Genomic DNA, 21,047 nt, shown 5'->3' with positions numbered 1-21,047 from the left:
ATGGACAGAGGAGCCTGGTGGGCTACACTCCATAGGGTCACAAAGAGTTGGATATGACTGAAATGACATGACTTAGCATGCACATGCACATAAAAAGATTTGTATTTACATAGAAATATTTTAAAATTAAGAGTGAGTTGCCTTAATATGTCAAAAGCTCTTAGAAATCAAATAGAAAACAGTAACCTACCCAATAGAAAGATGACTAGCAATTGATATAGTCCACAATAGAGAAGATAGAAATGGCCATTAAACATACAACTGTCCCACCTCTGAAATCAAACACTCAAAATTAAAAGAGCTGAAAGGTTTTATATTAAACTTATCAAATTAAAAAATGGATTAAAAGTCAGCATTTGCAACAATGGGGTAGGTTTTTTGCTACATGTGAGTGTCATGTGGTAGGACCCCTAGTAAAGCAGGTACCCTTTGACCTGTTCTGCTTCTCTGCTGTCATTATAAGAAAATATCCTTAAGCATGTGAGGGTTTAGTAGAGGATTTTATCACAGCCTTAGAGTGTGTGTGTGTGTGTGTGTCTGTGTGTGTGTGTCTGTGTGTGTCTGTGTGTTTAGTATTTATTTATTTACTTTTGGGTGCATTGGGCCTTTGTTGCCATGCACGGGCTTTCTCTAGTTGCAGAGAGTCAGGGCTATTCTCCAGTTGCGGTGCACAGGCTTCTTGTTGCAGTGGCTTCTCTTGTTGCAGAGCATGTGCTCTAGGGCTTCAGAAGTTGCAGCACATGGGCTCAGTAGTTGTGACTCATAGGCTTAGCTGTCCTGTGGCATGTGGGATCCTCCTGGACCAGGGATCGAACCAGTGTCCCCTGTATTGCAAGGCAGATTTTTAACCACTGGACCACCAGGGAAGTCCCAGCCTTAGTGTTTTATGGCCAAATGTTGGAATCCACCTGAGTATTCCACCCTGGAGAGTGTCATTTGTATCATCCATATAGCAGAAAGTACTGTGGCCTCCAGCTGTTATTTCCGCCAAATATTTAAGATGTGAGGGAGGAACTTTCCTGGTCAGGGAACTGGCCTCAGATGCTGGGCTCCCTGCTCCTCCAGGAATGTCCCCACAGCTGCATCTGTGTGGAAGTACCGGCCTGGGCATTGGGATGGAGCTTAGAAAACCAGGCTCCAGGCCTGCTTGTATGGAAGGTCAGATGTGCCGAGGCTTTCAGACATCAACTCTAATATGGGGCAGCTTGCTTGCATGGATTTGCTCTGCCTGCCACCTGCAGAACCCTTTCTTTTGTCCCCAACACCAGGGACCCTGTGCCTGCTGAGCATGGATGCTAGGGGGCCTTGGGAACTGGTTCAATCCTCACTCGAGAGCGTCCCCACTTGGGTTTGTTAGGGGTCTCTTAGACCCTGATGGAGCAGTGCCTGTGGTCACCCTGCTCTGTCTGAAGGGGATCATGTTTCAACAGGGAGTTGTGTCCGAGGGTTTTGTAGATGCGGCAGATGGCACATCCACATCTGATGAGCTGGAAGCTGTTAGTTACTCTGCCTGCAAAAGAAGAAAAGAAGATGCAACCCTGTTTGAGGTCACTGACACGTGCGCTCCAGACTCTGAGCAGGTAGTTTGCATTAATAGTGGCCCACGATGCTCCCTGCCAAGGCTTGCATGGGACCGAGCCCCACACCCTCTCTGATGCTGAAGGTGGCTGCTGGGAGGCTTTTTCCACTCCTACTCAGGCTGGTCGACACAGTAGCCATGCCTTTGGGTTTTAGCTCTTGTGACTCTGAGGATGTTCTGCTAATGTTGAATTTCAGCTTTATTGTGTGTGGTCCCCTGTGCTGTGTGTGCTCAGTTTACCTAGTTGTGTCTGACTCTGGGACCCCATGTGCTTCTCTGTCTGTGGGATGTTCCCGGCAAGAGCACTGAAGTGGGTTGCCATTTCCTCCTCCAGGGAATCTTCCCAACCCAAAGATCGGACCCGTATCTCCTGCATTACAGGCAAATTTTTTACCACTGAGCCACCAGGGAAGCCCCTGTGGCCCCTATCCCTACTTTTCCATCCATCTTTTAATTTCTTGTGTAGCTATCTCCTTTGGCACATGGGAAACTTACCCTGAAAGCTCCACAGGCCATGCAAGATTCTCTTTATGGAGAAGAGCAGGGAGGCCTGGGTCTCCCTTGGGGGCTGGGACCAGACTGGTGGGGGTCCAGGCTAAACCTCTACTGGGGCTTGGAGAATGCACCCAGCCCCTGCAGTTGCCAGCATCTGAGATTATGCGCTCATGTTCTGAACCCTGGTTGTGCCGTGGAAGCCTGCTGAATTTAGTCCTGACTTCTTTCATTGTCTATAGCATTTGTGAGTCTTGAGGGTTTACTAATAATATCAAAAGTGAGACTAGCTAATATATGTAATGAAAGTAGTTTTGCTTGTGAGGAAAAGCAGTGAGGCTTCAGACACTGAAGAGTGATTTGGTGTTTAACTATCATCCTTTCACAGAATGGTGACTTTTTTCCTGAGTAAGATGGCCATTGAGTCATTTAGCAAAGATTTATTGAGCAGCTGCTGCATGTGGGGGCACTGGGTGCCGGGTGGAAGGCTGTAAATGAGGTGTGGTCTTGCCTCTGGGTTTCGATCTACTGGTTAGTTCAGAGCAGAAGCACTTGGGGATTCCCTGGCGGTCTAGTGGTTAGGACTCGGTGTTTTCATTGCTGGGGCCTGAGTTCAATCCATGATTGGGGAACTAAGATCCCACCAGCCATGTGGTGCAACAAAAAACAGAAACCCCAAGGCACCTTGTAAACACAGAGGACAGCAGTGCATGAGCACTGATAGAAAATATTGAGTGGATGTGGAGAGCCCCTGCATGATCTAAAAACAGAAGAAACAAACTGCAAATAGATTTTCCCAAACGGAAGGTTTAATACTGTAAAGATGTCAGTTCTTTCCTCAGATGTGTACATCCACTTAGTCAATTAATGTGTAAAGGGAGTATTGCTTCCGGTGGCTTTGTTTTGTTTTGTTTTTGGAAATTGATAAAAGACACTGAAGTCCATCTGGAGTATAAATTGGTGAGAGTTCCTATAAAGAATGTAGAAAAGTACAACAATAAATGGGAGATTTGACATCAAAATGTGTTGTAAGCTACAAGCATAGCAATATAAAGCAACAGAACATCCTAATGGAGTAACAGAGACCCATTAGGTTGACATAGAACATCTAGATGCAGATGTGAGTATATATGCCAGTTGAGCAGGTGATAAAGGTGGTATCATGTATCAGAGAGTAACACTGTGTTAAGTAAGGGGCGTTTGAACGGTGGCTCACCATTTGGAGAAAACGATTTTTTTCTTGTTTTTGGTTAGTCATTGGGTCCTGTCCAACTCATTTGTGACCCCATGAACTATAGCCTGCCATGCTTCTCTGTCCATGGGATTTCCCAGGCAAGAATACTCGAGTGGGTTACCATTCCCTTTTCCAGGGGGTCTTCCCAACCCACATCTGAGGGTCCCACATGTGACCCACATGTGAGGATAGGACTCACATCTGCTGTATTGGCAGGTGGATTCTTTACCACTGAGCCACCAGGGAAGCCCTTCTTTACTCATAGCAAACACTAAGATATATACCAGATTGGTTGACTAATGTAAAAGACACCCTAAGAGTTCTAGAAAATATAGATGACTATTTATAAAATTATGTGGATATTCCTGAGCCTCACCAAAACAACCCCTTAAATGTGGATAGGGATGCATAAAATATCCCAGATTCTGGGTTAGAGGAAACCATTCAGCAATGCTATCGAGAAGCAGATGGTTAGAAAACATTTGCAACATATGATGACAGAGGGTATACAACTGGAATACCTAAGTAAGTCTTTCAAAGAAATAAGACATCCATGTACTAACAGGGCAATGGGTGCAAGATGTAAAAGGCAGTTCCCATGAGAAAGGGATAAGTGGGCAGCAAACGTGGGGGAGTTCCCCTCGAGGGGTGACAAGAGCAGAGCACATGATCAGCGTCCAGAGACTGCCCTGTCGCCGCTCGGTTAGGTGGGACTTGGTTTTATTTACTTATTTTATTACAATTTTTAAAATTGAAGTGTGGTTGATTTACAATACCTCAGGTGTATAGTAAAGTGATACTATACACCTATACATGTGTTAAAATATATATATATTACATATATATTCTTTTTCAGAATCTTTTCCATTATAGTTTGTTACAAGATATTGAATATAATTCCCTGGGTTATTCAGTAAATTCTTGGTGATGATCTGCGTCATATATAGTAGTGTATATCTGATAATCCCAAACTCCTAATTTATCCCTCCCCGCTTTTGCCTTTGATAGCCATGTTTGTTTTTATGTCTGTGGGTTTATTTCTGTTTTGTAAATAAGTTCATTTCTATTATGTTTTTAGGTTCCCAGGTTTGGTTCCATTAAAAAGAGGGTTTGGCTGGTGGCTGTCACCTCAGGTGTGTGGTGATGTCTACCAGTCTGCTGCTGGGGGCTGGGATGTGGTTTGGGATCCACGTGTTGGGCTATTATCATCCTGTCATCCCTTCCCATAGTCTTTGTCTTCCAGGAACTGGGTCATGTCTCTCCAGGGGTCCATCTTTCATTTACTGCCACTTTACACAGCTACACCTCCCAGGCCCTCCTGGTTCTGCAGGGTCACTTCCCTCGCTATGGTGTGTGCTTTCTTGATTTTTACCCTGCTGACAGCACTCCTTCTAGAAGGCACACATGATCCAGGTTCCATGGAGAGGGCAGCTGGTACCTGTTCATGGGATCCAAAGCCCCCAAACCTTCTGTAGTGACCAGAGGGGTGGGCATGTGTCACAGAGGGGTCCTCCTGGACTGTGCCATGGTGTAGAGGTCTGGAGCCCTGAGGATGTTGTGGCCTGGGTGTATCTACCAGAGCCTGACGTCTTATGCCACCAAAGTTGTTAGAACATTGATTGCCTTGACTTATTTGGGGGTTCTGTATAAAGGAAACAACCTACTTTGAAGTTCCATAAAAAAGGAAACGATCTCCTTTGAGGTTTGTTTTAACCATTAGAAATCTTTTGCTTGCCAACAGTTGAAACCCCAGTTTAGGTTAATTAATATAATAAAGGGAATCTGTCACTCATGTAACTGAGAAGTCCTTGGGTAGACCTAACTGCAAGCACGGTTTAATCCGGGCATCTACTTGCAGACAAGGTTTAATCCGGGCACCTAGATGATATTCCCAAAGTCCAGGTAGCTCTCTCTGTTTTTGCACTGCCTTCCTCATGTCAGTTAGCTCCTTGGCCTCTCAACAGTCTCCAACACCTTGGACGCTTCCACAGGTTACCTACCTCCCACTGCGTTGTTTAGAGGAATAAGAGAATGCCTCTTGGTGGGCTTCCAGAGAAGAAAGAGGAAGCATCTCTTTCCCAGGGGAAGCTGTCCTCAAATCTCAGTGGCTCTGATTGGGACACGTCCCCATTCCTAACAAGCCAGGGTGCTGTCCTGACCCTGCAGCTGGAGTAGAGTTAATCCTGCTGGAACCACTCGACTGAGAATGGGAGGTTCAAGGCATCATTCCCGGAGTTGGGGAGTGGGAACAGGGCGCCAGGCAGCTTGTGGGGCAAGGGGTGGTCTGAGCATCTCTCCAAGACTCCAGGATCCCTTGAACCTCCCATTCTCAGCAAATCCAGGAATCTCGTGGTGCCCTTAGTGAAATTCTTGCCACATCTTTTTCCTGATGGCCCCTCACTTCCTCCTTGGCAGTCCCTACTGTGGAGTCTTTGTTCCCTTTTGCAAGTGTATAGTGTGTAATTGAGAGGCTGGCACTGGTCCTAATGATGACACTGCTAGTTGGAATGTGTCAGGCTGGGGTTCAATTTGATATTTCTAGTTCTCATCCCAGATTTTTTTCTCTTGTTGCTTTTGCAAAGCCCGCCTTGTGTTTGTGGATGGACCCCCCCCATCCCTCTTCCCCCATCAAAGTACTGTCCATGTGTGTCATCCAAGTTCTACAAAAGAGGAAACTGAAGCTGAGGAAGGTTCTTTGGGTCCAAAGATGGCAGGAAGGATAGCTGCAGAGAAGGGAGCTTGGACAGTGCCTGTTTGCTAGAAGGAAGTGCTTGATCAGATGCCAGTGGAAAGGTGACACTGTCCTCCCTGAACTGGCACAGTACTTTCTATTGAAACCATGCTTTTTCTCAGATGGGACTTAAACTCAACCCAAACTCGGATTGGGACTTGTATCCACAGGCTGGGACTTCAATCCATGATCCCTGACTTAGGAGAGGACTTGAACACACTCTTTTTTTTTTTTTATTGGCTGCCCTGGGTCTTTGTTGCTGTTTCTCTAGTTGCGGCGAGCAGTGGCTACTCTGTTGTGGTGCGTGGGCTTCTCATCATGGTGGCTTCTCCTGTTGTGGAGCACAGGCTGTAGGTGTGTGGGCTTCAGTAGTTGTGGCACATGGGCTTAGTTTACACTTGGCATAGGGAATCTTCCTGGACCAGGGATCAAACCTGTATCTTCTGCATTGGCAGGTGCATTCTTTACCACTGGACCACGAGAAAAGTCCAAACCCACTGTCTTTTACCTAAAACCCCTCACCTTGTGTCAGGACCTACTGAAGCTCAGGTTCTTTTGTCTCATCACTGAAATTATTCAGCGTGAGGGCAAAGTGATAGACAAAGAATGAGTTTATTAGCCTAGGACACTTACGACAGATACAAGCAGGCAGGCAAGGGAGCGTTGCCCCAACAACAAAAAGGGCTTCATTTTTATAATCAAAGCAAAAGTGGGGAGGGGAGAAGACCACCTTCTTCCTCATTTTTGAGTAGATATCAAGGCTTACATCATTAGTTCTTCCTTTGACTCTATATGGCCTAGCTGGGACTGTCATGGCTTTATTTAAATCATATGTATGTTAGCAAAAGGGTGGTAACATATACTAAAATATGGCAATTCATCTCAGGTTTTGTAATTGCGGACTCCGCAGGCCAAACCGGAACCCAAAGTGTGTTGGGCCCTTCCATCCTGTCTCCCTGGTGCCCTTAAGGCAGGAACTGCTCACCACACCTTTCTAGGCAGCCACACCTAGCCCGCTAACCCACCAGAAGGGACCCTGTTCCTGCCACCCATGCATGCATGCTAAGTCACCTCAGTCATGTCTGACTCTCTGTGACACTGTGGACTGTAGCCCACCTGGCTCCTCTGTCTAAGGGATTCTCCACGCAGGAATACTGAAGTGGGTTGCCATGCCCTTCTCCAAGGGATCTTCCAGACCCGGGATGGAACCCACATCTCTCATGTCTGCTGCATTGGGAGGCAGGTTCTTTACCACCAGTGCCAAATGGGAAGCCATCTACGGTGAAAGTGGACAGGTGGAAGCTCTGCTCTGGGGCACCAGCTCCCAGGTCATCTCATTGGGCACAATCTGACCACTGAAGCGAGTGGTGGGCTGAGCCCATGGCATCTGCCACCTTAGACCACGATCCCATCAACCGCAGTCTCTGCTGCTTGGGCGTCTCACTCCACTGAGAGCTGGAGGCCACTGTGAGGGCCACCAGGTACTTCTTCAGACCTGGCTGCTTTCTGGTGTCGCACCTTTCTACTCAAGGTGGAATAGTGGTGAGGCAGGCAGGAGCTATAGCAGCCCCACTCAGCCATTGATTGGTGCCTCAGTGGTTTCCCTCTCCCCCAAAATGAGAAACGGTCAATCAGGGACCAGTTAGTGGTCCTGCTCAGCCATTGTTCAGTGCCCCCAAAGTGGGCCCCTCCCTGAAACAAGTGACTGTTAGTGAGCAATTGTCAACCAGTGACCGTGGCGCTACTGGTAAAGAACCTGCCTATCAATGCAGGAGACAGAAGAGACATGGATTCAATCTCTGGGTTGGGAAGATCCCCTGGGGGAAGGCATGGCAAGCCGCTCCAGTATTCTTGCCTGGAGAATCCCATGGACAGAGGATCCTGGCAGGCTACAGTCCATAGGGTTGCAAAGAGTTGGACAACAAGTGAAATAACTTAGCACATGTCAAACCAGCGACTGGTACTTGTCCTGCTCAGCCATTGGTCAGTGCTTAAGTGGGTTCCGCCCCCCTTGTGTATAAAAGGAGCCCAATTTGAACTGTGAGAAGATGGTTTTTTGAGACGCTAGGCTGCCATCTTCTCAGTCTGCTAACTTTCTGATTAAAATCATTATTCCCTGTTCCAACAACTCATCTCCTGATTTACTGACCTGTCAGTGCAGCCAGGAGAATGAGCTTGGGCTGGGTTAAGTTTCCGTATAATGTCCTCTTTCACTTAGCTTCTTTCCCCCTTCTCCTATGTTCCCATTTTAGCTACAAAATGTTACTCTTTAAGGACCGTTAACTCCCTGACTTCATGTAACAAGATTCGGACACCGTATCTACTGTCCTGTGCGTTAATCATCAGAACTTGTGGCCTGAATGTGCCAGATGCTTGGATGCTTGGTCTTCCTTCAAGATAGTGTAGATTGTTGCTAGGTTACTGGATTCTTTTCTTGAGTAATCATTAGCCTACAAAAATTCCTGTTACATTCTTAATCCCCGAGAGTGATTCCTAAACTAACTAACTATCCTACTCTACCCCAATCACTGCCAGTGCAGAATGAGGCAGAGGACCCCTGGGAGTCTGGGCAGGGCTGCAGGCCCAGCTAGCCTCCAACCCTTCAGCCTTTGTCAAAACCTTCACAGACTTTCTCTCCTACTAGTCCGTGTTCTCACCTGTCACCCCCGCTTCCTGCCATATGTGCCTTTTCAGGGTCCCCAGCACACACCCCACCCCTCCGTGTGCTCCTGACCCAGTGTTCAGGGGCGTGAACAGGGCTGCCTTGCCCTCCTCAGAACTGAGATCTCTCTGCTCTCTGAGGACCCTCATTATGAAATATAAAATCAGACATGTATTCTGACTAACCCACCTTCCCTCCAAGAAGTAGCAAACTGTTACTTTTTTCTCACTAATTCTCTCTAGGCAGAAATAGGTGTAGCCTTTCTGTATGCATTTAGAGCTGGTCTATAGCCTTTGAACTGAGGTATAATTGGTATTGAATGAAATACACAGGCCTTCAGGGTAGAGCCCCCTGGATGTTCTGCTGTGTGTACCGCTTTGTCACCCCTACCCGATCCAATAACAGGACATTCAGTCCCCAGAAAGTTCTCTAGCATCCCTTCCAAGTCAATAAACTATGCACTTAACAAATGTTTTAATTAAGTATTACACCCACCCTACAGAGTATGTATAACACAGATGCCGGATTATCTTAGTGGATACTCATCCCCTACCATCCATCGTCAACAAAGACATCATCAGAAGTATTGGGGTCTCCTCCCAACCACCCCCATCCACTGCCCACACCCAGAGTTTGTGACCAGGTCTGGATTCCTAATCAGTAATGTTTAGTTTTAGTGTACATATTCCGGACTAATGAGTTCAGAGTGACAGACCACAGTAATGAGGAATACATAAATATGTAACATGTATATATAGGCTTGATTTTTGTCAAGGAAGAGTTTAGAGTTTAGCCTCGTGCCTTGCCTGTAGACCTGTGAGGGGCCAGACACTCGTGTGGCCCCATTGATGTGTATTGAGAGAACTAAGTTGCCTGTGTGAAATCTGAGTCTTATTCTAAGGGTTTTGTAGCAGCTTATAAAAAGCACAATTGAATAGGGATTTAAAAAAAAAAAAAAAAACGAGAAAGGGAGATAAAGAGAAGAAAGGCAAATTGCAAATCAGAAACCAAAACTCTCTTTTTTTTTCTTTTGAACTTTTTATTTTATGTTGTAAAGTCAGTTAACAATGTTGTAATAGTTTCAGGTGAATACTGAAGGGACTCAGTCATCCATAGACATGTATCCATTCTCCCCCAAACTCCTCTCCCATCCAGGCTGCCACATAATATTGAGCAGAGTTCCATGTGCTATACAGCAGGTCCTTATTGGCTTTCCATTTTAAACATAGCAGTGCGTACATGACCATGCCAAACTCCCTAAGTCTCCCTTCCCCTGGCAATCATAAGTTCGTTTTCTAAGTCTCTTCCCATTTTGTAAGTTCATTTGTATCATTTCTTTTTAGATTCAATATATAAGCGATGCCACATGATATTTCTCTTTCTCTGTCTAACTTACTTCACTCAGTATGACACTCTTTAGATCCATCCATGTTGCTGCGAATGGCATTATTGCATTCTTTTTAATGGCTGAGTAATATCCCATTGTATGTATGTACCACAGCTTTTTTAATCCATTCCTCTGTTAACGGACATTAGGTTGCTTTCATGCCTTGTCTATTGTAACCAGTACCACAGTAAACACCGGGGTGCATTTTTCTTTTCGGATCATGTTTTTCTCCAGATGTATGCCTAGGAGTGGGATTGCAGGATCATATGGTAGCTCTATTTTTAGTTTTTTAAGGAACCTCCATACTGTTCTCCATAGTGGTTGTACCAATTTCTATTCCTACCGACAGTGTAGGAGGGTTCCCTTTCTCCACCCATCTCCAGTGTTTATTGTTTGTGGATTTTTTTTTTTTATGACAGTCATTCTGGCTGGTGTGAGGTGATATCTCATTGTAGTTTTGATTTTCATTTCACTAATAGTTTGATACAAAACCCTTTGTTTTTGGGTCTGATCACAGACCTGACTGAGGTGGGTGCATCCCAGGGGAAGAGGGAACATGTTGGTGCTGCAGGGAGACACGGGACTTTCTGAGGAATTTATATAATGAGATAGAAGCATTTAGGCACCTACCGGGGCTCAGGGATTGTTCTAGACACTGTGGATGCAGCAGTGAAGAAAACAGAGACTTCCTTCCTGGAGGGAAGAAAAAATAAAAGGCATGTTTAGTTGACGGTTTCTGAGGAACAAAATAAAGCAAGTGCAGGGCTACATACGTTTGCTTTCCTACTGGGAGTGTCCAGGTGGTCTGTCGAGGGGTATGGGGCAGAGGACAAAGTGAAAAGTGAAGGAGGTGTCTGGTGAAAGAGGGAACTGGAAGCCTGAGGCTCCCTGATTCTGTGCCTAGTGATGACATGGGAGGTCAGTGTTCCTCACAGCTCCCAGGAGGAGGGGCCATGTCTGAAGGGCCGCAGGGGAGATGGAAGGAGCAAGGGGAGAAAGTGGCCCCGAGTCTGCCTTGTGGGGCAGGGCAGGCAGGTTTGAGGAGGTTCAGAATTGGCTAGTGTGAATGCTCTTGGTGGACTCTGGGCGGTAGGGTGGTCTAGATGTCCTGTACTTGGCCCTGTGGTGATTTGGAGCTGGAAATGTTGGCGTGGAGGGAGCGTTTGATAAAGGAGGTGGGCGGTGGGTGGCGGGAGGAGCTCCGTGTTGGTTGATTGGCAGATGAAAGATGTGCTTGTGGAGAGTCACCACCTCTCTCTGGGTATTAGTAACCCTGGGAGGGGCAGTCTCTCCAGGATGAGCAAGGTCCCCCCAAATGCCGAAACATCCTAAAGTACAGAGAGTAAAAATCAGGATTGATGCTGGAGGCCAGGGCAGGACTAGGGTGGGATGAGGTTGACGGACAGTGAGGGCCAGTCATGTGGGGTCTTCCAGCCAAGCATGAGCTTTGATTCTGGGTGGGCAGGTCAGCCTAGAAGGTGGCCTGTGGCTTTGGCCACATTCAGATGCACAGGTCCCAGTAATCTTTGCTGATTGATGAAACTGCCTTCTTGGCTCTCAGTGACTTTCAGACTCAACCTAAGCCTCTTCACTGTAAGCCTCTAAGTCCTACTAACAAGCTAAAACCATCTGGTTTTAGTCTTTCTCTCCCAGTAAACCATCAGTTTTATGGGGGAGGAACTCGTCTTACTTTCTTGTTCCTTGTGCTTAGGACAGAGTTCCAGGTTCCTTTTGGTAGATCAGCATAAGCGACTTAATTTAAGCCAGCCTTGCCTTCGAAAAGGAAGAGAATCTGCAAAGGGCTTGGGGCTGTGGGGTCTGCATACAGCTTCCTGCTGGTCTGATCTGTGGTTCCCAGTGAGACTTCAGGACAACCACGTCAGGCTTCCTGCTGGTCTGATCTGTGGTTCCCAGTGAGACTTCAGGACAACCACGTCAGGCTTCCTGCTGGTCTGATCTGTGGTTCCCAGTGAGACTTCAGGACCACCAGGAAAGCTAATGGAGATGCTGGTGCCTGGAGTGGGGAACTGCTTGGTGGTAGTGCTCACAGAGCAAGCCTGGACTGGCAGCAGCTGCATGGAAATGCAGGACCTGAGGTCCCCCAGATGCGCTGAATCACCATCAGTATGTTGGCAAAATCTTCAGAGATCTATATGCCCTGGAAGTTGGGGACGTGACCGCCTTGAATGACCTTCCTTCTCTCTACCACAGTGTTAGCTGGTATTGATGTCAGACTGGGAGATTGCCATTCAGGACAGCCTGTGTATTGTGCTGCTTGTTTCAAGCAGATGGGCTGGAAGTTTGGTCAGGTTTCTTAGAGAAAATGTGGAAGCTGACCCAGAACAAGATGTCCCACCCCATGTGCAGATAAAGCCCAAGGTCTTCCATCTCCCTCTCCCGAGGACTCAGCCCAGGCAAGGGGCAAGATGCCAAGCCCTAGGCCCACACTGGGCTTCAGTGGCAGGGAGGATCACAGGTTACTGGCACTTAAGGACCTAATCAATATTTTGCTGCAGACCAAGATTGCCTTGCATGCAGGACATTCAGCCCTTCGGGGTCCTCGCAGGGGCCTGCCACAACTGCTTCTACAAGCTCGTCTGATTCCGAAGCTGAGGATTCTTGCCTTTGAGTGAGGATCTGCAGGCAGAAGCATAATGTGCCAGTGCAAGAGCAGGAAGGAACAGCTTAGATTTCTGCTCATTTTTCCATCTCTATTTTGTATGTAATACATACCATATAAGAGTGTAACATGCCGGGGCCTGTGCATACTTTCTAACATATGAAAGCCGTCTTTACAAGGCCCTCCCATTGGAAGGTGTTCCACATGAGGGTCTCAGCTTGGATTGGGCAAAGCAAAGTGTGTGACCATCACTGCTCCCCACTTGTCCCTCAACTCTGTTTACCACCCCCGTTCACTTCGTGCTCAGTTTCCTTCTTTCCAAGAGAGAGGAATGGCAGATTTAGCAGTTGTAAGGTGGTTGGGTTGGGCTATGCTGATGTACTTCAGAAATTGAAAGGAAATTGGAGGAAACCTTTGGTGAGAGTATAGAAAACCTGAGAAACAAAATGAAATGAGTGTCTCTTTTTCTGTTTAGCGGCGTAGCAGGAGTAAAAGGAAGAAAAGGAATTCGAAGAATACTTCCACATCTGCAGAGCTGGATTCCTTTTCTGCCTCCTCATTGGAGCCCTGTAGTCTGAGTTCGCTTGCAAACTCTGGGCTCCAGGACACAGCTCCATGCCAAAGCCCAGCTCAGCAGGGTAGTCCCTCTCACGAGCCAGGCCAGCCTCCAAGTGTGGGCAAAATACCACTGGAGGCTATGGGCCACCCTCTGCAAGGCGAGGCTGCAGGAGAGGCAGAAGCAGCCACGGGCACCGAGTCTCTGAGCAGCCCAGCACCTCAGGACCAGACTCTGGGAGGAGCCCTCCCAGAAGGGAATGACCATCAGTCCTTGAGCCCCTCCAAGGGTGAAGATCTCCCCACTTCTGCCAGCGAAGGCTCTCCTAGGGAGAAGGATACTGCCCAGGAGCTCCTGCTGCCTGAGCCCAAGGCGGACACCTCCAAGTCCAGGAAAGAGCTGCAGACCACCGGGCAGCTGGCCAGGGCTCCTGCCTCTGGGGTGAGTTAGGGGAGTGATGCCAGGGTTGGCCTGCCTGGTCTCAGCACCTTGCTGTGCAGTGCGGATCTGACAACACCTCACTGTCTGCAGGGCATACACTGGGACTTGCTTCCTGGGAGGGGGGCTCTGGGAGGGGCTATGCCTCTACCCTGAGCCGCTGACCCCTGTTCCTGGGCTGGTGGAAGAGCCTGACCCTCATGCCACTGAGTCCAAGTTTCCCTGTGCACTTTGTCATTTTGGCCCTGATGTTTGGGGACTTTATTTCTTCCAGGCAAGTGATGCTGCAGCTGAGCCAGCTGGTTCAGTGGAAGGAGCTGAGAAAGATGTTAAAGATAAGACTGAGGAAACGAAAGAGCTGCCCACAAGCATCCCTGCTTCCCGAGACCACCGTCAGGTAAAGCGTCTCGTGCCTGCCTGGTCGCCTCTCCAGGACACCCTCCCCATCCTTGCTGTCCATCCCATGGGCTGCTCCTTTTAGTCCCGTTCCTTCCACGGCTTAGTCATTTGGTGAATTGTGTTAGGTGCTGGGGGTATAGCCATGAATGAGACCAGTTCCTGCCTTTCGGAGCTCACATTCCAGTGGGGAGAAAGACATGCAAAGCCAGACTGTGCGAAGTGCCCTGGAGAGAAATAGGGCAAGGGACTGAAGTGGGTGCCAGTCAGGGCCTCTCCAAGGAGAACTGAAAGAGTGACAGGCAAGCCACGTGCCTATCTGGGGACATGCAAAGGCCGCAAGGGAGAGTGTGGTGGGCTTGTTTAGGGGGCAGCGGGAAAGCTGCTTCTTCCAAGAGCAGGTGAAGGGAAGAGAGGCTGGGGTTGGGACAGGAGTCCTTGGAGCCTGTGGTGGGTGGACCAGAAACCGTTTGAAGGTTCTGAGCAGGGAAGGGATGTGACCAGTCTCGTGACTATGACAAGCGTCCCGTGTATGTGGCAAGCATGGAGCCTGGTCTAAAGGTTGGGGTTTGGGTGCCTGTTCCAGGAAATTGCAACCAAGGACCAGACGGCTGTTCCTGGAGGGAAAACAGGTGAAAATGAGAAAGCCAAGCCAAAGAACCTGAAGAAGCCAGAGGGGAATAACGGAAATAATGCCGCCCCTGTGAAAAATGAGAAGGAGCAAAGGAACCAGAGCACACAGCGAGCTAAGGAGAGGTGGGTGCAACTGGCTCAGGGAGGCAGAGGCCGGGCCCCCACCCAGCACTGGGGCTGGGAAGGGCCACGCCACCCCAGAGGAGATTCCCAGGCTGCCTGTTTGTTGACTCTCAGGGCAAAAGGCAACGCTCAGGAGGTAGGCAGGGAGGGGCACCTGTCCCAATTCCTTGACTGGTTGAAATGCGCCATCACATGGTCTCTGGGGACCTGAGCAGCGTGGACCTTACGGAAGTCAGGAGAGAGGCAGTCATGCCCCAGAGTACTCAGTCACCCCCTCCCACCACCCCCAGGTCTTTGGAGCTGGGCAGAGATCACCCCAGCCTGTGCCCACTGTCCTCCTCCACAGTAGAGGGAGAGCCAAGGGGACCCACATGGTGGGCAGTCTATCTGAAGTGTGGGTTCTTTTGCACTTTGCTGGTGTGTGTGTTAGTGCACGCCCAGAAACAAGATCGTGTGTGCACATGTATGCTTGTGTATGTGTATGGGCAGGGGGTAGAGAGACCAGATCTAATCAGTGTTTCCTTCTGTGACTTTCCCCCAGCCTGCTGAGCTCCACGGAAGGAATCATGGTATACTTCCATGCAATCATTTCTAAACATTTTGGATTCAACCCTGATCAACACAAAGTATATGTCAGGGGTGGAAAAGAATTCGGGAAGCCTGCATGGAATCATAATGTTTGTGAAATGCACTACAGCAAGTGAGTATATCCCAGTTGGCCCATAAGGAAATGTACAGAATGTCCAGTCTTTGAAATATATTGAAATCATAATTCTGATCAAGTTGATTAATTCTTAGAACTTTTGAAAGATAAATATTTCAAAAAACTCTTCCCTATAATGCAGTTCTTTGTCATACTTCATCTTGGTCGTCTTTCTGTCTCCGTGTGGAAGCGAGCCTTGTTCTAGAAGCATACTCTCTCTCAGCATAGATTTACAGCATTAGGTCTGCACTCCACGTTGTGTTTGAGAAGAATGAGCATTTCTGGGAGAGGATTTTCACACATCCAGCTGCTCTCCTGTTTATTCACAGAGACTTACATGAGAACGGGTCCCTCATTGAAGGCAGCACCACCATTTCCAAGCAGCACGTGAATAAACCCATTCCTTACAAGTACGTCATCTGCAGAGGCAGGAGCCCTGAGTATGAGTTCATCTACAAAGAACCGTCAAAGAAAGGCGAGCATGTGAACCGCTGTCTGCGGGTGAAATCTTCCCTTCTGGACTCTGCAGGTAAGCCGAAGACTCTTGATCGATCAGCCTCTGAGGCTGGATGTTCCTCTCTGGAACAAAGGCTTTCCTTGTCCTCTGTGGGTGTTCTTTGCTTGCCATTGGCCCTGCCATACCTCCTGGCTTTATGTTTTCTAAGCCTGAGCTTGGCAGCATGTTTCTGATCAGTGTAACTTAAGCACTCACAAGAGTAAACAGGGTAGTGGATTTTTTCTAAGGGAAAGAAGAGAGGGTGGATCTGCTGAGAAGTGAGAGGACTGGGGCATGGAGAGGCAGCAGTGATTCTTTACCATCTGAGCTACTATTAGATAAAGCCTACCTAATATTAAAGTTCTTATTTAAAAAGATTGATCTGTCAGCTTTTGAGAGAGATGGACCAGTCTGTCACCAAGACCAGGTAATTTATTTTGTTTATTTGTTTTTTGGGGGTGCATTCATGTGGTAATTTTCTAAGGAACTCACGTACCAAGTATGCTGAGCCATCTGGTTCAACAAAAGCATGTTTCAAGTACTTAAGGGTACTTGAGGGGTGTCTAGGTTACTTGTCCTAAACATCTGTGCTACCTCTGGGGTCAGGCCCCATGTTGCTCATCTGCGGCTGGGTACCTGGATGGAGTGAGTGCTGGCTGCCTTCTATTTCCCACATTCTGTAATTTTCCTGTCTTTCATCCCTTCTTTGGCTCCTTCATTCCCTTCTTTGACTCCTTCATCTTGCTTCTTCTGGTCAAGATCAACCTTCCAGGGTGGAGTGTTCAGGTCTAGTGGGTTCCGATGCCCCTAAGTATAATGTTCTCTTTACTCTTAGACTGGCATCAGTACGATGATATAATTTGTATGAAGCCCCCTGGGACATTTCAGAAATGGATGGATCATATAACAGATGGTACGAGGAAAAATGTGGTGATAGGGAAGCAGATCTCAGCTGCAGTCATGCTGGACCGCATCTTCAGCATTCTTGAAACCTGGAATGCCATCAATTTAAAGAACTTTTTCATCCAGTTCCAGCAGTTCTATGATGTCATTCGTGTGCCCATGATCTATGAAGGAGAAGAACAGCCATGGAGTGCTCTACAGTATGAAGAGAAGAAGGTACCAGATCTCAGGGGTGTCAGCAACATCTCCCTTTTCTGTCTCCTGGGCATTCAGCATCACCTCACCATCTAGTGGCCAGATGACTCCAAGACTCAGTGAACAGGTGGATGGGGGCAGGCTATTTCAGCCTCTTGTTTCCTAGCGCCACCTCTAGGGAATTCTTTGTCCTCCTCATTTTTTGACTCCTCCCATGTCCTCACCAGGGCTTCCCTGGAGGCTCAGATGGTAAAGAATCTGCCTGCAATGCAGGAGACCTGGGTTCAATCCTGGGGTTGGGAAGATCCCCTGGAGAAGGGAATGACAACCCACTCCAGTTTTCTTGCCAAGAAAATCCCATGAACAGAGGAGCTTGGCAGGCTACAGTCCATGGGGTCGCAAAGACTAGGACACAACTGAGGGACTCACACTTTCAGTTTCAACTCCTCTAGACCCACCTCCATTACTGGTCCCACCCTTTCCCTCCAGTACCTGGTCCCACCTCCTCACCTGCCCTTTCCCTCCACGACAAGAAGACTGGCATCCTCCTCCATGTCATCTCCAGCTACTGTGTCGTATGGCTTAAGCATTTTTGAGACAGACCTGGAGCCACATCTGAGATGACTAGTGAACTCTTATAAGGCTCAGGACCCCAACCTGAGATCCTCTCCAGCATGCTGAGGCCTCTGGATGTACCACTGGTGGTACCTCCCAAAGTCCCAGGGCAAGGGGACACTCAGGGTTTAGTGGGGAGGCAGGTAGAGGGCGACTGCTCCCCAAAGATTTCCCTGCCCCTCATTCCTCAGGCCCTACCCAGCTCACAGGAAACGAAGCTCAGTGATGGGCAGGTCCTGACACCTCTGGTGGGTTCAACGCCATGGTTATGTGTTTTCCTTTTCTCTGGGGACCAGGTGAGGAAGCACCTATGGGAGTGCTTGACAAAGAAAATGGCACCATTTCTGGAAACCAGTGGGGACCGTCTGCCTGAGGACTGCCCAGTGAAGAGTAAATTGGGAATGGGCATGATTGTCCTTTTCTTAGTGGAAAAATTCAACTTCCTCTTAGTGGAAAAAGACCTGGCCTCACTCTGTCACCTCCTTCACTCAGAGGCCACATCACCAGATGCCTTTTGCCGGGACCTGAAACACATCTTTGAAGCATCTCAGAGGTAGTGTGTGTGTGTGTGTGTAAAGATTTCCTAGCTCTCTAATGGGTTTTATCTGATTATAAAAATAAGAGCTTGTCATAGAATGGATGAAAACATACAAGAAAAAAATGACCCATAATTTTACCACTCACTATTGTCATTTCAGTGTTTATCAGTCTAGCCTTTTTCTAGTCTATGTACTGTTTTTCATTTTATTACATATTCTATTGAATACTTGCTTTTGAGACGCTTTGAGGTATATCATGGGCTTCCCCTGTGGTGCAGTGGTAAAGAATCTGCCTGCTAATGCAGGTGATATGGGTTTGATCCCTGGGTCTGGAAGATCCCTTGGAGGAAGGCATGGCCGCCCACTCCAGTATTCATGCCTAGAGAATCCCATGGACAGAGGAGCCTGGTGAGCTACAGTTTATACAGTAGCAGAGTTGGACACAAATGAAGCGCCTAAGCATGAACACATGCAAGATGTATCATGTCTTAACCCCGTGGGCCTGTGTTTGGGGGGCTGGGTCATAGTAAGACAATGAAGCTGGACTCGAGGATGTTTGTGGAAGCACTGTGGATGCCCTCACTGTGGCCTCGGCCACTGTCGTTCCCAGTTTAGGAGCCACTGCTGTGCCCATTGCTTTAGGCTGGGAGCACTGGTAGTGTGGAGGCTGCGGCCTGTCCCGAAGGCACTTATATTTCACTGGGTGGAGGCGCCTCCCCAGAACACTCTGATGATCCCCAGGTCTTTTTTCTGTAGCTGTTTGAATTGAACTCAAGAATAATATTGGGTAGCCTTCTCTGAGCAGCCAGTCTTAACGGACACTTGCCTCCTGGTTTTACAAATTTTAAATATCCAGTTAAATCCTGTACAGGATTTAATAAAATTTTGAAAGAGAAAAGAAATGCTGGCAAATGTACATGTGTTTGTAAGGAACATGGCATGTATTATTTATAGGCTCCCCACTTACATGCAAAAAGTTGCTTCGTATTTAGATTTACTGTTGCCAGATGACCTGTGTTCAAGCCCCAGCTCTGACACCAGGGACCTTTTGTATATCACAAGCCTCTTTGAACCTCTGTCTCTCCCACTGTCATAGAGAATGGAAGGATGCCCTTGGGAGTTTGCTCTGGGGCTGCAAGAGGGCCTGTTCAGTGCCTGACACTTTTGGGTGCCCAGTGGGCCCTGAGGTTTCTCCCTGGTCAGATACCCAGAGTGTTCTCCTGCTCTGTGCGAGGAGCTGTCCCTTCCCTAATGGATGTCAGACCCCCAGGTGGGCCTCACATTGGCCATCCTGAACTGATGTCTGTTTCTGTTCCCTTTCTAGCTGGCGAGTGTCCTTGGTAAACCTGTGCCGAATGTGCATGGGCAAAAAGGTTGACCTCTGGGTGTGTGCTCTGCCTGTGCTGCACCACTGCATGGACCTGTCCCCGCCAGCCCCGGGCTCAGCTGTGCAGTCTGAGGACACCTGGGCAGCCCTTGAAGGCATCTCCTTCTCGGAGTTTCGGGAAGCAAGACCAGATCAGTAAGTTTTGGACCTGCACTTGTGTATGTAAATTTTAGAATCATAACTGTGCTTCCAAGATCTCCAGTGGACTTCCAGTGTCCACTTACCTCTCCTTCTAGTGATGGAAGTAATATATTGCTTCCTTTAAAATTACTTCCTTAAAAAGTTTTGAACATGCAAGAAATGGAAAGCTACAAAAATGGCCTGCAACCACAGAGATAATCATACACTTTGGCCTATGTATTTGCAGGGTTGTGTCCAAATGTGGATATGTGGGTGCTTTATATATTTAAAAATAAACCACAAAAGATAGATTATTTATTTTTCTTACAGTTTTATTGAGATATAATTGAGGTACAGCACTGTTTAAGAAGTATAGCATAATGATTTGACTTACATCATGAAATGATGACCAATAAGTTTAGAGAGTCCATCCTAAAGGAGAGCAGTCCTGGGTGTTCATTGGAAGGACTGATGCTGAAACTGAAACTCCAGTACTTTGGCCACCTCATGCGAAGAGTTGACTCCTTGGAAAAGACCCTGATGCTGGGAGGGATTGGGGGCAGGAGGAGAAGGGGACGACAGAGGATGAGATGGCTGGATGGCATCACCGACTCTATGGACATGAGTTTGAGTAAACTTCGGGAGTTGGTGATGGACAGGGAGGCCTGGCGTGCTGCAATTCATGGGGTTGCAAATAGTCGGACACAACTGAGCGACTGAACTGAACTGAACTGAAGTTTAGTGAACATCTATCGTCCATAGGTGCAAAATTAAAGAAACAGACAAAAATGTTTCCTTTTTGATGAGAACTCTTTGGATTTACTCTCCTAACAACTTTTATGTATAATCCACTGTCAGTTCAGTTCAGTCCACTGTACTGTTAATTATATTTATCATGTTATATGTTACATCACTAGCACTTATCTATGTCTGGAAATTTGTGCCTTTTGTCTGGTTTTGTCCAATTGTTCCCCACTCCCTGCCTCTATAATAGATCATTTATCTTGTTTCATTCTGTTTTCCAACTTTCTTTTTTCACTTAACAGTGTATTGTATCAATTGTATGAATGATTTTATTTTTGTCAGTAAACACACACCTATTATAATGACTGCTTAGTGTTGCAAATTTTATTTAGCTAGTTCTCTGTTCCTGGACACTTGGATTGTTTCTGCACATTTGCTTTGTAAGCATGTTTTGATGCACTTCTTGTAGTTTTCCGTGTCCAGTTATTTCCTCA

The 21,047-nt window shown here is 47.5% G+C and overlaps 1 protein-coding gene across 5 annotated transcripts in view; it reads left to right on the top strand.

Annotated features, from left to right (window-relative positions):
* The window catches only part of LOC122695419 (E3 ubiquitin-protein ligase RNF213-like), a 121,537-nt gene that overhangs the window by 13,714 nt on the left and 86,776 nt on the right, over positions 1-21,047 (top strand). For 3 of the 5 annotated variants that reach the window (XM_043905273.1, XM_043905274.1, XM_043905272.1), the window contains 9 exons: positions 1,431-1,580; positions 13,181-13,702; positions 13,974-14,096; positions 14,682-14,851; positions 15,393-15,551; positions 15,884-16,083; positions 16,886-17,169; positions 18,060-18,316; positions 19,627-19,824. In XM_043905273.1, the coding sequence (XP_043761208.1) occupies positions 1,431-1,580; positions 13,181-13,702; positions 13,974-14,096; positions 14,682-14,851; positions 15,393-15,551; positions 15,884-16,083; positions 16,886-17,169; positions 18,060-18,316; positions 19,627-19,824 (2,063 nt within the window). The remainder of the gene's footprint in view (positions 1-1,430; positions 1,581-13,180; positions 13,703-13,973; positions 14,097-14,681; positions 14,852-15,392; positions 15,552-15,883; positions 16,084-16,885; positions 17,170-18,059; positions 18,317-19,626; positions 19,825-21,047) is intronic. The other 2 variants (XM_043905275.1, XM_043905277.1) reach the window with 2 other exon arrangements.

This window comes from Cervus elaphus, chromosome 5, assembly GCF_910594005.1.
Source record: "Cervus elaphus chromosome 5, mCerEla1.1, whole genome shotgun sequence".
Lineage (NCBI taxonomy): Eukaryota > Metazoa > Chordata > Mammalia > Artiodactyla > Cervidae > Cervus > Cervus elaphus.
This window is presented reverse-complemented; position numbering and strand designations above follow the sequence as displayed.